Here is a 15413-nt window from a genome sequence, read left to right on the forward strand (position 1 = left end):
CACGCGCAGCAAAGGTTCAATGTGAAAATATCGTCGTCGTGGAGCGCATGAGCTCGTGCGCGTCTGTTTGAGGGACGGAAATGCGGCAATCGTCGCATCAGTATCACGTGATAATATACGCAGAGAGTGGGCGGTGGAGCTTTATCGGCACGAGCGTCATATCAATGTGGCAGCACCACGCCGCCAAGTCGACATTAGGGATCATAAGCTGCCATCATGTCGGGTGCAGTTGTAAGTGGATCTTTTTTTTGCATCTGACGAACAGTGAATTAAGCTGACTCCGACAAAAAGGGCCGTGAGCCTGTCTTTCCGACTCGCCAGTCGCTGGGGTTGATGAAGAGCAAACTGAAGGGGGCGGAGACGGGCCACAGCTTGCTTAAACGTAAGAGTGAAGCTTTGACAAAGTAAGTTCCTATGTCCGAAACCCATGAGCTGAGCTTCACTGACCTCTTGCTCCTTCTCAGACGTTTCCGGGGTATGATACACCCATGAACATTCCCCGCACTTCTCCGCATCCCCGCCGAAGCTGATTGAAGAGGACAGAGATCACACGCCGGATCGATGAGGCAAAGCGCAAGATGGGCCGGGTGATGCAGATTGCCGCTTTCTCTCTCGCTGAAGTGAGCTATGCTGTCGGTGGAGATATCGGGTACCAAGTGCAAGAGTCAGCCAAGCAAGCTCGATTCCGAGTTCGAGCCAAGCAAGAGAACGTTTCGGGTGTATTCCTTCCGCAATTCGAGAGTTATACTCAGGAAGGCGTCAATGACTTTGCCTTGACTGGACTCGGAAAGGGAGGACAGCAGATTCAGCGATGCAGGGAGACTTATGCGCGGGCTGTGGAGACATTGGTCGAATTAGCCAGTCTTCAGGTATGTCATACAATGATAGAGTGGGCGATTTCTTTTTAACCATACTAGACCGCATTCTTGATCCTGGATGAGGTGATCAAAGTCGTCAACCGAAGAGGTAAGCCGGGCTCAAGTGCGTTGCAATCTATCTATTTGCACTAACTAACATCCTTGTTCGGATAGTTAATGCAATGTAAGCCGCCGATATGTGAGCCACAAGATATTTCCGAATGATTTCTAACCATTCACAGTGAGCACGTTATCATTCCTCGGACTGAGAACACGATCAAATGTATGTGGCATCTCTATGCCAGCTTTTGAATCCTTAGAAACTCACACTATTACAGACATCAATTCCGAGCTCGACGAACTTGATCGTGAAGAGTTCTACCGCCTCAAGAAAGTCTCTGGTAAGAAGCAGAGAGATACCGCCGCAGCCGATGCCGAAATTCTTGCGGCCCGAAAGAAGCAGGAGGCTGAAGAAGCGGCTGGTGGCGCTGCACCTGCGGAGCCAGATGCTCCCGACGTTCTCGGGGAGAATGAGGACAACGATGTCATTTTCTAAACCCTGCCTGCCATCATTTCCGCTTGTTTGATCAGAAACGACTTGAAATCTCTGAGTATTGTCTTTGACTCATTTGTGTATTACGATATATTGCATCTATTCTATATGAGAATTACGTCTTGAATTGGCGTTGGGTTCTGGAAATATACTCAAAAGCGCTTCCGGTAATGTTTGGGGGCTTCTCGGGAAATTGGAATCAGCGCCAGCGAATCCTGGAAATTCTGCTTATTGACAAGCCTTTGCGCCAAGATTAACGCGATATAACGTGTGAGCCATCATATCAGCAGAACGTAATTGATTTTCAGATCCAAGATGCCGTAAGCACGGCGACAATCACTGTCTTTGGTATGTAACACGAATGGGTTTGTTCTGCTCGCCCATCGCCATGCCCGAAGTAGCCTCCTTGGCGCTGATGGCACCTGCTTCGGTCTCGTACTCAACAAACGCGATACCTTTGCGACCAGGCACCAGACGGACTTCCTGGAAGCCTTCGAAACGACCAAAGACTTCGGAAAGACTCTCCTGGCTGGCATCGTCGGGTAATTCGCGCAGGAACAGGATCTTGTTGGGCGGCAGATACTCGTCGGGGACCACTGCAGCTGCAGCACCTGTAGTCGGCTTGAGGCCTGCTCCCTTTGTTGTCTTGGCTGGACGCGCAACATCCGCCGCCGCGGCGGCGGGACGTTTGAGCTTCTTCTGAGCTTCGAGTGCTTCCTGGGCTTGTTTCCGCTCTGGACAGTTTGTTGGTCATATTAGCATAAGAAGAGAAGAAGGGCTCAAGGAAAGAAAGAGAAGGGATGGCAGTCTTTTCACGTACCTTTCTCGGCTAGACGTCGTCGTTTGTGAGCCTCGAGCTCTTCATTTCCTCCCTCGCGAAGAACCGTCGCGTCACTCTTGGTCTTTGCATAGTCGAGAACCATGGGCTTATCAAAGAGCTCGAAGCCATTGACCTCCTCAATGGCGCGGGTGGCACCCTCAACACTATCAAAAACAATGAATGCCTGTCCTTTGGCTTTCAGGTTCTTTTTGGCAACGATCTCGACCACGTTGCCAAACTCTGAGAAAATCTCTTCCAGCGCAACTTTGAGTTGTTCAATCTTGATGCGCTCCTCTAGATTCCGAACCTATTCTCAGTGCAATGAATATGTCAGTCTATGGGCAGCGCACAGATTGAAGAGCGCGGAAGGGGGCGAGCTCATTCGTCGAACATACGTAGACTCTGTGGAAAGACAGTCAGCATTTGAATCATATGGGACAGTGGCTCAACTTACGTGGAGTTTGGGGGGACGGTCCCCGTTGTATCATTTGTGGCAGCCATGGTTACAAGTGTGTTGAAATGGCACTGAAGCAGCAAATGCGGAGATTCTGGACTGCCGCGGAGGTCTCGTTCAGAAAATCGACCGTCAATCCTGAGTGAGGCTGTCTGATTGAGATACATAATGTTGAAAAATGATTTGCTTTCCATCAACTAGCATCATTGGTCTAGTGGTAGAATTCGTCGTTGCCATCGACGAGGCCCGTGTTCGATTCACGGATGATGCAATTTCTTTTTTGCGTCCCCCCTTTTTCTAGGGCTTAAGAGATGGGCAGAACAGAACCACTTGTGGAGACATGAGTGGAACACCATTTTTCATGGGCACGTTGATCTTGATCAAGACAGTACAAAGTCCAGGTGTTATGAGAACTGAATCTTTTGATTGAGTGTGCTTATAATAATTCTCATTCAACCGGAAGGAGAACAGTTCTTAATTCCTCCACTTTCTGCTTCAAGTGTTTTGGCTGAGCAGACCAATCTTCATACTTGATCGTCTCCGAGCCGATCACTACATATAAATAATCAGCGGCGCAAGCGCGAACCTATCAACTCATTAGTAAATACGAACTTATATTTGCTTGGAGGGAGAGCTTACCCTTGGAAATGGGTGAAGTAGAATCCCAGTCAACTTCTTCAACGCATCCTCGCGCAACGAAGTACATCGGGATAAAGCCGCGTAAACCTTGACGGCAGATTCCAGCCGCTGAATGCTGGATGACCGGAAATGAAATTTTTGTACTAAGACAAAAACCTCTCGCAGTGCGGCATCATACACTGACTGGTCTGGGACTACGAAGCTGTCAATCAAAAAACCCAGAAGATCGACGACCGGGATGGCATAGCGATCATCCTGAATATTGGAGCCCAGGACAGTGGCGAGATCATTGAGGATATTCGTCAGTAGTGCCTGCTGGTCGGTGGAGTCGTGTGAGACCAAAACCTGGATGAGCGCCGAACGTGAGGAGCGAATAAGCCCGTCGGCGCCCGCCGTTGCTGACGTAGCAAGACCCTGAATCAAAGGTTGGCGAAGCCATTCAACCTTATACAAGGATAGCAATTGCTCAAAGTATCCCTGAGAGGATACATTGCTAAAATGCTCATATTTGCTGCTCCCGTTAGCCTTCTGTAAAGGTACATATGAAGATGGGGCAGGTACCTTTGCATTGACGGCAGATCCAGGTAATTTGTGTCGCAGATTTGTTGCAAGCAGAGCCAGGCCCGAAGTCTGACCTTGTCGAGCTTCTCAGATGACAGACGGCACAAACATCCCACCAGGCTTTTCACAAGCGGCGAAGTCGGTGCCAACGGTGAGCCTGACCTGAGGAGAAGGCTCGCAGCATTGACGGCTTCCACACGAACCAATGATCCTACATCACCTCGCCTATCTGTGGTATAATCATTGAGATAATTCAACACATTCTCCGCAATCTCCTCTACGACGACTGAAATGTCTGTCAGCGGGGGTGAGAGGACTTTGGAGGGGGAAAAGACTAATCATACCGGTGTGTGGCAGGATGTTCGCTGACAAGCAACTCACAGCAGCCACCCGTTTCTCGATCAGCTCTTCTTGCCCGGAAGATCTGAGTATCTCGCTAACAATCTTGTCTTGGAGGCTCTTGAATCCTTCAAGTTGCTTATATACTGCTCCTATAGCAAGAATCTGACCACGGCCAGTGGGCAGCTTGGACGAGGAGCGCAGATGATAGATCCAGCCCTGTACCGTGTCATCTTGCTTTTGGCGGTCGAGGAGGGGGAACAGCGTAGACAGAGCCTCAGACGCGGCCTCAATAGAGGTATCGTCTCTTCGAGAAACGCAGAGAGATAAAATATGTAGCACACGATCCAAAATAGGGCCTGAGGGGGCGGGTAGGCCGATGGATCGAATGGCCTGGGAAAGCGATGCGATCAAACGAGCAGAAGCCTCCGAGGTGAGTTCAGGGCGGAAGCTTTGGAGTGTCAAGTCATTGTCCGTGGGTCCAAACGGTGACACGAAAATTTCCCACAATTTGACAATCTGGGATGAAATTGCCTCTACCTCTTGCGAGTTCCGCAGTCCTGGCAATGATTTCCATTCGCTCAGATAAATGTCAACCGTAGCGGCAAATGCCAACAGACAACCATGTCGCGATTCAACCTCGCTTCTGGGAATTTGAGGTAGCTTAGACAGCAGTCTCTCCAAAACTATCCGAATAGTTGAAAAACTCTGCTGCTTGCTCAAGACACCGATAGCTTGAGCGGCATGTCTTCTGGACTCGGCGTCTGGGGAACAAATGCCGCGCGACTGCATCATACTCTCAATCAAGGGGCCCCAATACATTTGATCCAAACATGCAGTAGCCTTGGAGACGTCTATCATCGCACGGGAACGCCGTGCAACAGCATGGTAATCGACGGCTTGGACGAGAGGGATGCCTTGCGTGATAGTGTCAGGGTGGCGGCCAACCAACTCTTGAAGTGCGGCAGAGGCTCCGCGGCGGATGTTACCAGATGGATCGACGCAGGCTGAGCAGACAAGTTCAACGGCAAGCTTCTGCAAAACTTCAACTTCAACAACACCAGACAATGCTGGGATCGTCTGGCGCTGAAGAGATTGCAGCTCCGAGGTCAAGTATTTCCGTGATAGAGCCCAGACTCCGAAGCAGGCAGCATCACGGACACCTGTCCCGGCAGAACTTCCGGTCGATGATCTTTGCTCAAAGCCAAGACCTGCCACGAGTGACTGGAGAATCTCAGGTAACTGTTCGGTGGGAGGTGCCCGCCGAAATAGAAGATGAGATAATGTAAGCATCAGACCCTGCCAACGCTGAGCATCAACTCCACTCAAATTACGCTTAAGCAGTGTCAATCCTGCCCGGCGTGCTTCAAAAGGTGTAATCAAAGTGCCATCTTCCTTTTCGAAGAGAATGTTCTCTCCCAAGGAACCAATGACAGCCTCAATAATCTCCGCACCCATCTCCGGCTCAAGCTTGAGAGTAATCACGCTGAGGGCTTTGCTGGCGGCGAACCGCACGGGGGTGTCCTTGTCTGCCAACGCATTCAAGAAATGATCAACGGCCTCTTCTAGAATGCTAGATAGAGTCTCATCGGTCATATTGCCGTTCCCCCTTTCAGCCAGAGTGAGTGCCATAGTCGTGACGTTGCGTAAAATCTTGACCACGGTTTTTCGAGCTAACGCTGAGGTCTGCGCGACTGTTGACACATGTGCGATTCCCTGGACGATGTTGAGGGTCTCATTGAAGATAGTCTGCAACAGGGGAGCCAGATCTTCCATATGACCTGATCCTGCGAGACGAGCAATGAATGAAAGAATGCCGATGCATGAGTAGACTGACGGTAACTGTTTCTCTTCGGCGGGATTGATCGTGGCAAAAGCCCAGTTCATCGATTCTGTCAAGAAGCCGAGGGCTTGCATGTCCCCACGTAAGACGAGTCGTGCAAGAAGGGCAGTGGCCGCCTCACGTTCCTTGCCAGAGGCATTGATATAATGAGTCGCGAGCGAAAGTAGCGATTTTGCTACCATCGGAGTGTGAGCCGATATTCTACCAAACTTGTCAAGGTTGTCAAAGGGTACAGGAATATCATCAGACGACAGCGAGACTAGATCAAATGGCGCCAAGAGAAGGTGCGAAAGCCAGATGAGCATGACATATCGCTCTTCCCATTGCAGACTCTTTGTTTCCAGTCCGATCATGTCTGAGTCCATGCCCACGTGGTTCAAGTTGTCCCATTCGACAAAGGCACGTAGCATGGAGTCTAGGTACTTGGGCTCGTTATTCAAGAATCGACTAATGACCTTGACGCCCCGGACTTTGCAGAAAGTGTAAAGAAGTCTGCTGATTGCCCGTGGAAGGGGGTAGAAATCAACCTTGCGAGGGCCTTGGGTGGGCTGAGAGCCATACTCCCCGCGGTGCTTTACCAGATAAGCCAAAAAAGCATCCACTAACGTGGGAAGCAGCTTTTGCAGGTGCGGATCCAAAAGCTGGGGCCATTCTTGAAATGGCTCAAGCTATCGATCTTGCGTCAACTCTAGAAAAAAGAAAAGTGTCGGTATATTGTGGGTAATTATGGCGTGCTTACCAGTGCAACAAGCTTCTCTGTTTTGGATACCTCGGCCCATTTGCGTGGGGTTCGATGAGTATGTTCGGCCTGGGTCTTCCAAAGCAGCTTTGGCAACCGATTGGAAAACTCAGCGACAAGATCATTTGACGCTCGCTGGAGCTTGATATCTCGATCTTCTGAAGCATCCATCGTGGGGTATTGCTCGATGCATGTGTTATTTCTCTCCTGAATTCGGCGCCAGAAAAAGCGTCAACATCGATGCGGGCCAGGTCATGTGACACTTAATGATGTTCCTGGACGGGCTGATCAAATAAACCGTCAGCTAGATGGACTACAAACTGGATACAGTACCTCCTCTACACAAACTTAGGCTCTTAAATTCAACTTGTCCAGCGTCAATTCATTGAAAAATCGAAAATGACCTGTTTCTACTTTTTTCAGTTCATCAAACCACGTTCAAGAGATTCTGATGGCGGGTATTTATCAGGTTTTCAAGGTGATCCACAATGGACGTACTTGCATTAATTTCAGGCTCCAAGGGCCTTTGGAGTATGTATTAGAGGGCAGAGATACTATCGAGATACTATCTGCAACAAACTTACAGAATTGAATTCATCGAGACACTTTTGACATTCACTGACATTAAGCATGCGTTGGTTAGGAATGGAAGCTTCATCCCCACCTCTTCATATGTATACTTCGGGAGAACATAGGCAACCTCTTAGGGAGATGCTCTCTATTCCCTCCAAAGGAAGACATCCAGCTGTCTATGTACCTCTCTTCTACACTCGTTCCTTTGGTCGACACATCCATAGATACTTTTCACCCGACAACCTTACTCGCTCTGAACAACTGAAAACCCACACAGTTTGAAATCAATGCGTCTATCTTTGAAATAAGAAAAAAATTTGCCTGGACGAAGGGGATGACAACGACCAGTCGTCAATGAAATGCCCCATTCAGTCAGAATTCATCCAGAGAGGTAGTAAACAGTCGCGAGCCGCCAGTTAACCAAAAATCCAGGAATCTCAGACCACTTGCCTCAAGCCCCAAATCAGAGACAATGCGAACCAGAAATCATTCGTCTACGTAATCACAAATCCTCATCTTCAGTTTCATCTCCCTCCTCCGGAGGATGGGCCACGCCCGGCATGTCCGGATAATGATTCGCAAGTCGAATCATGGTGCGCCGAATATGAATCACGGCAATAGCCAAAGCCAGCGAGTTCCATACGTCTTGATCATCTTCCGACATATCAAATTGACCCATGTACTTTGTATGGGACTGCGATCCTCCATTACATATTGGAGAGTCGGGATCGGTGTCCACAGAAAGAATTGTGACGATGGGACCACAAATACAGAATCCAATCAGGGTTGGCCAATATGGATGCTCGATATCTTTGAACATCTGATGATGCTCCCCGGCATGGTGCTCAATTTTTCGAATAGCTCGCTCGACAGCTAATAGCGTTTTTTCTCCAGGCCGCTGACTAGTCACTGCGTAGACAGCCTTCGTCTCGGATGTTTTCTTCAAGCCGGCATCGGCAATAGCCCAGCGAAGATACTTCTTGATCGCCTTTCGAATCACATCCGATGGACGAACAGCCAGGAATCGACAGTCTCGAACGTGACCCGGAACACGAAGGAGCTCATGAAACGCACGAATAGCGTAGATATTTGAGCCCATATGGACTGTGAAAGCGAAATCGTTCTCATCAAGTTCACCGTCTGCGCTGGGGAACAGAGAATCGGGAAGTGTAGAGAAATCCTTTTTCCAATCCGACGGGAGGATTGCAAAGCAGCCACGGGTTGCCAGATCCAGGTACAATGCTTTCTCTTCTTCTCCCATCTTGGTGTTCTTGGGCACTCTGATAGCTTTGGCCATGCGCTTTGCTTTCTCCCGACTCAACACAAAAACAACGTCGTCTCGCTCTGCCCGACGTATGACACCCGGCATGTCATCATCACCGTCATCACTCTCCTCTTCATCAATGTAATTGCGACCCCCTTCATCCGAGTTTCTTATTCTCTTCCTTCTCTTCCGGTTGCCACATGCACGGCGAGAATCCAGTAACTGCCTTTCTAGGGCAGTCCTTGATGCAAATGATGTCTTCCAGTCGGGTTGTGAATTAGTCTCACCGAGCACACCGCTTTGGTCACAGCGAACATGTACTGGCATAGCTGAGGATGGCTCGTCTTTGTGACCGTTGGTTTCATCTTTGAAGATTCTGGCCCGCTTGGCCGAACGCACATCGTCACCGCAGTCGTCAACGGCGTGACCGAACCAAGATGGACATCCGGTCATATCTCGTGGCGAATAATCTTCGAATGGGTGATCTGGGGGTGGTGAAAGTGTCATTTTGGCTATGGTCCAGGGCTCTCGACTCTGTCCGCTGAACTTGCTTCGATCCTCAATCGAGGAGCAGCGCTTACGCACCATAGGTGTTTGGTTTTTGAGAGAAAAGATGATCAAGGGAGAAATAACTGAGGACTCTTTTGATTCACTTTGGCAGCAATATGTGAACGGTTTCCGATCAGCGAGGCGTATGAAGCCCCGGTGAGAAAGTCCGTGGAAGTCAACTTTATGCGTCGATATGAGAGAGTGTCTCTGGCTTGAGAGAGAAATGTCAGTGATTCAGGCAAGCTTCACACGTGAGAATATATGTGGGAATTTATGGAAGAAGATAAAATCGTAAACTTTCCACCCCAGTGAACTGAGACAAAGACGGGACAAAGGGCTTGGAAGATATCAGCACAAAGACTCTTTTTCGGCAAGGCACAGCCCCAAGTGAAATGCCCAATTGCCAGGCCCAGGTCTTTGTTCAACTAAACTTAACCGTCTAGTCCGTAACTCAAGCTTGTTGAAGCATAGAATTGATGACTAGCACAGAGTATGGCAAATATACTTTCGCTGAATGACCTCTCGCATAGTTCGTGCAGCAAGGTTCATTGAGCAACCGAACAGCTCAATGCGAGGAGAGCACACATATTCTCCACCAACATCGGGTGGTCAACATCGCGATGAAGACTTTGCCGGCTCGCTGAATGATCTGGTTCAACACGATGGCCTTAGTAGAGCTGATGGGGAGAGACCAGTTACTTGAAAACAATCGTCGCTGATTTACCATTTTAAGCACAGATTTCACCAGAAGTAAGTGAGAGTATATTAGTTCTTATCTGCATCTTTGTTTCCATGGACCTAGAGATATTCGATACTTCTTCGACAAGATGGCGGGCTGTGCAAGCGTCGAGAAGTGACACGCGTTCGAGTGAACCCTGGATCAGCGCTCGCGGCGAGGGCAACCGGTAGAGGGGGAGAAATTACATATCAACTCATTCACATCCTCTTGTGAAAGCCTTTAAAGGGCCGTTTCAACGAGTCTAGGTTTGAAACGGCACAGCAAGCCCCTTGAGGATGGACACTTACTGAAGCCAGACAGCTGGCGGACACACTCCGATTGAACGCCCGGACACCAAAGCCTATCCGTTTCTAACAACTGGGAGCCGCAAGGTGCGCATCCGATGCACCAGGCTCCTGAAAAACAGGTCCGAGCCATGGACAAGAGCCAGGGACCCAGAGGCACTGCCTCGCCCGTTGTGGATCTGCGAAGACTATGCTGGGATGTGCCGCAAAGAAAATGAAGGGTAGAGAAAAAGACGTGTGCCACATTTCCTTGAGGAGAGAAGCCGCAGAAGGGAAGACCATATCCAGGCCACCCGATGAACCAAACATGAATGTAACGGGTATGTAGAGTAAGGAAAGCTGGGACGACAAATCAGGTGGGATCTCAAGCGGCAGATTTCTGAACGAAATGTGACCAGCTCAATGAATGAGGGACGCAGCAACTGGGATCCTTCGAAAAGCACTCGAACGGAGGACTCATGATGACCCAACAACGCTTTCGAGCGATCATGCAAATTCAGCAGTGTACGAGAAGCCGCGGAATTCTTCCTGCATGGCCTGGGAGAGCACAGACTGCACAGGCGTGAGAACAGGAGTCACACTGGTAAACTCCTGGTCAAAGTTGCTTGTATCCGTGGGGCTGCTGATAGTAGGAATGAAGGGAGGGGGAACACGCTTGTGATAGATGTCATCCCAGTTGATGTTTCGGAAGAAGGCATGCGACATAACTTCTTGGGCGTCAGTTGGACCAGAGCCGAGACGCAGCTCAGGCTCCCGGGTCAGCAATTTCTGCAGAATCGAAACGGAGTCACGAGGCATGTGAATGGGATAGAGAGGTTCGTCTGCAAGAATCGCGTCGTAAATTTCGTCTTCATCTTCACCGCGGAAGGGAGATTGCTGGAGCAGCATTTGATAGATCAGGACACCAAACGCCCACCAATCAACAGCCCGACCGTACTTTTTGTCGAGCAGAATCTAGATGGCGGATGTGAGTTCCCGGCTTACGCAAAAGGAGTGGGTCAACAGTGAGATAGGGGAGAGTGTGTAAAGACTGACCTCAGGCGCCATAAACTCGGGAGTACCACAGAAGGTGCTGGTAGTACATCCGTACCACATGTTCTCCTTGCAGAGACCATAATCACCAATCTTGATGTGGCCGTCGAGTGTGAGGAGGATATTGTCCAATTTCAGATCACGGTAGATTACACCGTGTTCGTGGAAGTACTTGAGAGCCAAGCAGACCTCGGCGGCATAGAATCTTTTCCCACTATGTTAGCACCCCTATGCCAGGTCGAGACTGAATGACAGCCTGCGGAGGGTTGGAAGACTTACTGTGCCCTCTTCAGTCCAAACTGGCCACGCTGAATGTGCAGCATGAGGTCACCACCACTGATGTACTCCATCACAAAATACACTCGGGTCTCGGTCTGGAAACAGGCGTGCAGGTTCAATAAGAAGGGATGTTGCTCCTTGTTGGCAATGAGGAACACCCGTTTTTCAGACTTGGTGCTCTCCACTTCGTCGTTTTCAATAATGAACTCCTTCTTCAGCACCTTGATGGCATAAAGCTTTCGCGTGGTCTTTGTCTCAGCAAGCATGACCTTTCCAAAGTTACCTTTACCAAGCACAGCCAGGAAGTTGAAGTGGTCCAATCCAATACGAGCCTTGGATTGTGGAACTGGAGGCTCTGGCTCTTTGGGAGGCGCCGCAATGCTGGGAGTCATGGGCTGCACTGCCTGCTGAGGGGGTGGCCCGCTAGGCTTTTGCATCGGCGGGGCTGGAGGCTGCTGTTGGAACTGGGCGTAGTGGTACGGATCATACCGAACGTGCGAAGACGGAGGCGCTTGCTGAGGCTGTTCAGGGAGTCGGTTTGCTTCGACTGATAATGCATTCGTTAGCGGAACTCTTGGAATTTGTCTCTAAGTGCACCGTGATGTACATACCTGGGGTCTGAGGGGTGCTTCGCAACCTCGCGGCAGCGTCCGCAGCAGCCTTTGCATCAGAGGCGACTGATGGCGACTTTGGAGGCATTGGCTGGCGAGCAGCCTGGCTCACTGCTGCAGGTGACTGTGAAGTCATGTAAGAGTTAGTCGCTGCGCTTACCGCTTCGGCTGATGGCAGTCTATTGAGCGCCCCATAAGGGCTGTCGGAGGCTTTCTGGGGATGGTCTTGAGGGGGCTGCGGCGGACCACCTGGTCGGAGAGTACGACCGCTGAGACCAGAACTGACAGATGTGGACTTATTATGGTGCTTCGCATGGGCTTGCGCGTCGAGAATTTGATTGGCAACCTCTATCGACATGCCGCAGAAATCTGGCACAAGATGTGTGCAGTGAGCATGGCAAGTGAGGGCACATTCTACAAAAATGAAGATGTCAGTCAGCATATCGTACTCCAGCTCTGAAGAAGAATGAGGTGACCATGGTCATACCGCTGCATCGTTTGGCATTTTTGCGTCCGAACGGTAACAGATAACCGCAGTGACAGCACCAATTGGCCGACAGATTCGAGAATCCTTCGAACCGATGAGGAATCCGATGGTTGATCCTCTCTTCATCGGGGTCGGTCTCGTAGTTCGCCTTGCTGATACATTTTGTGACCACCTTTCCGTAACACTTCTTGTGGCAAGTGTACTTGCAGTCTGCGCATTGCATGCCTGCGGCGTACTTGAGGAAATCTCCACACAGGGCACAGCGCATGATGTTGTAGAACTGCTGGGTGACAAACTTGTGACCCTGCTTTTCGTGGACCTCTTCCTTTTTCTGGCGCACGGCACCCTGTCGGTTGAGACCGATATCGAAGGGGCGGCGATCTTTCAACTGTTTGGCTGTACAGATTGTTAGTCTGCTGTGCGAGGAATATCATTGCATCACTATAGGACCAATCTCCCTTACCGAAGCTCATCTGCAGATGGATACGGCCAAATGGCTCCAACGCAAACCAGGAATCAATCATCACAGACGGGGGTGTATTCGGGTTGTGACCGTGAGGGCCTCCTCCAGGCGCAGCTGAGGCACCAAAGTTGCCACCACCAGGTCCGCCGTGCGAGGACCCCGGGGATCCCAGAGGCTGGTCAGTTCGGGGAGTGCCTGGGCTACTCATCTTGTCGGCTGATACCCACCCGGAGGCATTCAGTTCTGTCTCGATCTTTTTCCGACGCATCTCCTCAGCAATATCTGTGACACGCACCCATAGCATGCCGATGGGGGTGGGGCGATCCCCCGACTTGTCGTAGACGGTCAACTCGACCTCGTTTGCCTTGTCGATGTCGATGGAGAATGATTCATCAATCCATTTATCATTTCGGGTAGCCTTTGTCCTGGCCTTGATGGTATCTTCCACCTTCACGATGACAAACGTTTCGGGACCGCGCGAGAACCGTGAGCTGGTGGCATGGTCGACGTCCTTGACGGCGTGGATGCGCATGGTGAGAAGACCGGTCAAGGGCTTCCGCATGTTGGGGCTGCTGAGCGACTCGTCTGTATCGAGGAAGAAAGGTCAGTACATCAAACACAACCCATCACGCTCACACGATGGAAACCCACCATCGGGCGTATCCGCCGAGTCAATGTCGACATGAAGGTCCTCATATCGTTTGAGGGCTTGCTTCAGCAATTGAATTTTCTGGTTGCTCTCCACACGACGATTCTCCGCATCGGCACGGCTTCGTCGATCCCCTTCGTCCTGGTATAGACGAACCATCTTCTCTATACCGGCCTTGTACTGCTTTTCCACCGTCAGCTTGAACTCGAGTTGAGAGAGCATGAGCTGAATCTTCGGTCCAAGGTAGGGAGTATCATATTTGATCAGATCTGGAAGAGGACGTTTCTGATTAGCGTTTCCCGGTCACTGCGACAGGTACAAGGGCCAGTTGCGAGCGAGGGTCACGAGAGCAACTCTCTTGAACACAAGGAGGAGATGACCGGCGTACCGAGTTTTGTATAATTGGGGCGCGCCTTGGGAATCGGGGCGTATGGTCGGGGGTCGGCGAATGGGGCGCCCGAGGGCATCGAACCCGAACCACTTTGAGGATAATGCGCATCGCCTTCACCGCGATAACCCGAGTGATCTTTTGGAGGGGGGGAGGACCCCCGGCTTGCTGACGACGTGAATCATGAGGGGAACCACCACCTTCCCGTTCCATTTGACGCAGCTGCAGCTCGCGCATCTTCTCCTCGAGATAGGCGATGTTTCGGCGGCCATCGCGGATGTTGGCATCGACCGGTTGTTGCACCAAGGCATTATCGGTCGACTGTCGCATAGTATTTGCGGCAGCGATGAGAGCTTTCTCCCGCTCGATCTTGTGATGGACCGAGGCGATCAACTCGTCGCCATCCATGGTGGGGGTGGGCGTAGGAGGGGAGGGAGATCCAGTAAACCAATCCCACAACGACGGTCGGAAGAGACGAGAGAAAGCAAAGGGGAACAGAAAGTGAAAAGGGGGGTGGAGTGTGCGAAATTCAGGTGGTCTATGATGAGGTCGCGGTAGTGGGGAGGGGCGGCCAGAAGACAACAACCTCAGGATATGGGGATGGGAAGTGGAGGAGTCTGTGAGGACGGGTTGGTCGGTGGATTTGTGGCCCCGTAGTCCCGTGCAGTCTCACTAGTGGATGCAGTCTGGAGCGGAATGGGGTGGTTCAAAAAGGGAGAGACACGGAGAGAGAGAGAGAGAAGCTTCGCGGGGCTCACTCGGAATGTTTCTGTTGACCAAAGCGGAGGAGGGGGGGGCAAAGCATCGACAATCGGCGCCTCAGGAAGAGGGAGCAGAAGGAGGGGAGGTCAACACGCGGCTTTGGCCAAATACCACGACAGAAAATGTAAACACGATACAGAGAGATCACCGCCCGACGACGAAAAGCCACCCTCGTGCATGAAAGCCGTACAGTACTTGGAATGGTCCTCGGGAGCAAGAAAACAAAAATAACCCCCACAAAAAAATATGTCAGTCGACTACAACACAATAATGTATTCAAATTTTCTGCTAGTCATATTAACTTGAACAAAAAACACGGACAAACAAATAAAGGTTCGAGCATTGCATTTCCATTAGTTCCAAAAAAGCGTTGCATGCTCGCCATGGAGATCCTAAAAGGCCGGAGAGGGGCACATGGATCATTGATCGCCCGGAAGGCCCAATCCAAAGTTAATCACGATCTGATCAGGAAGCGAGTCAAGGCCTATGAGCCAGAATGGCACTCAGCGTCAAGATCTCGTGGACATC

The 15413-nt window shown here is 50.7% G+C and overlaps 5 protein-coding genes and 1 non-coding gene across 6 annotated transcripts; 2 read left to right on the top strand and 4 right to left on the bottom strand.

Moving 5' to 3' along the window:
* Positions 1–216: 216 nt before the first annotated feature.
* POX_d05298 (V-type proton ATPase subunit) lies at positions 217–1413 on the top strand (the record flags this gene model as incomplete). Its single annotated transcript, XM_050114146.1, has 8 exons — positions 217–231; positions 292–404; positions 465–475; positions 544–869; positions 918–966; positions 1032–1041; positions 1100–1140; positions 1196–1413. 8 exons carry the CDS (start codon positions 217–219, stop codon positions 1411–1413), a joined length of 783 nt encoding a protein of 260 aa, XP_049969097.1.
* A 333-nt stretch (positions 1414–1746) lies between these two features.
* On the bottom strand, positions 1747–2731 carry POX_d05299 (U1 small nuclear ribonucleoprotein; the record flags this gene model as incomplete). Its single annotated transcript, XM_050114147.1, has 4 exons — positions 1747–2144; positions 2231–2537; positions 2626–2632; positions 2685–2731. 4 exons carry the CDS (start codon positions 2729–2731, stop codon positions 1747–1749), a joined length of 759 nt encoding a protein of 252 aa, XP_049969098.1.
* Positions 2732–2884: 153 nt separating this feature from the next.
* POX_tR097 lies at positions 2885–2955 on the top strand. Its single transcript has one exon. It is a non-coding gene; the product is annotated as a tRNA-Gly (tRNA).
* A 177-nt stretch (positions 2956–3132) lies between these two features.
* On the bottom strand, positions 3133–6976 carry POX_d05300 (uncharacterized protein; the record flags this gene model as incomplete). The annotated part of the gene is made up of 5 exons (XM_050114148.1): positions 3133–3270; positions 3324–3834; positions 3885–4170; positions 4229–6734; positions 6806–6976. The coding sequence occupies 5 exons, from the start codon at positions 6974–6976 to the stop codon at positions 3133–3135; spliced, it is 3612 nt and encodes a 1203-aa protein (XP_049969099.1).
* Positions 6977–7880: 904 nt separating this feature from the next.
* Positions 7881–9149, bottom strand: POX_d05301 (uncharacterized protein; the record flags this gene model as incomplete). Its single annotated transcript, XM_050114149.1, has 1 exon — positions 7881–9149. The coding sequence occupies one exon, from the start codon at positions 9147–9149 to the stop codon at positions 7881–7883; it is 1269 nt and encodes a 422-aa protein (XP_049969100.1).
* A 1551-nt stretch (positions 9150–10700) lies between these two features.
* On the bottom strand, positions 10701–14531 carry POX_d05302 (Protein kinase C-like; the record flags this gene model as incomplete). Its single annotated transcript, XM_050114150.1, has 9 exons — positions 10701–11168; positions 11250–11451; positions 11526–12072; positions 12137–12260; positions 12297–12550; positions 12624–13019; positions 13087–13671; positions 13738–14020; positions 14124–14531. 9 exons carry the CDS (start codon positions 14529–14531, stop codon positions 10701–10703), a joined length of 3267 nt encoding a protein of 1088 aa, XP_049969101.1.
* Positions 14532–15413: the final 882 nt, after the last annotated feature.

Source organism: Penicillium oxalicum, chromosome IV, assembly GCF_001723175.1.
Source record: "Penicillium oxalicum strain HP7-1 chromosome IV, whole genome shotgun sequence".
NCBI lineage: Eukaryota > Fungi > Ascomycota > Eurotiomycetes > Eurotiales > Aspergillaceae > Penicillium > Penicillium oxalicum.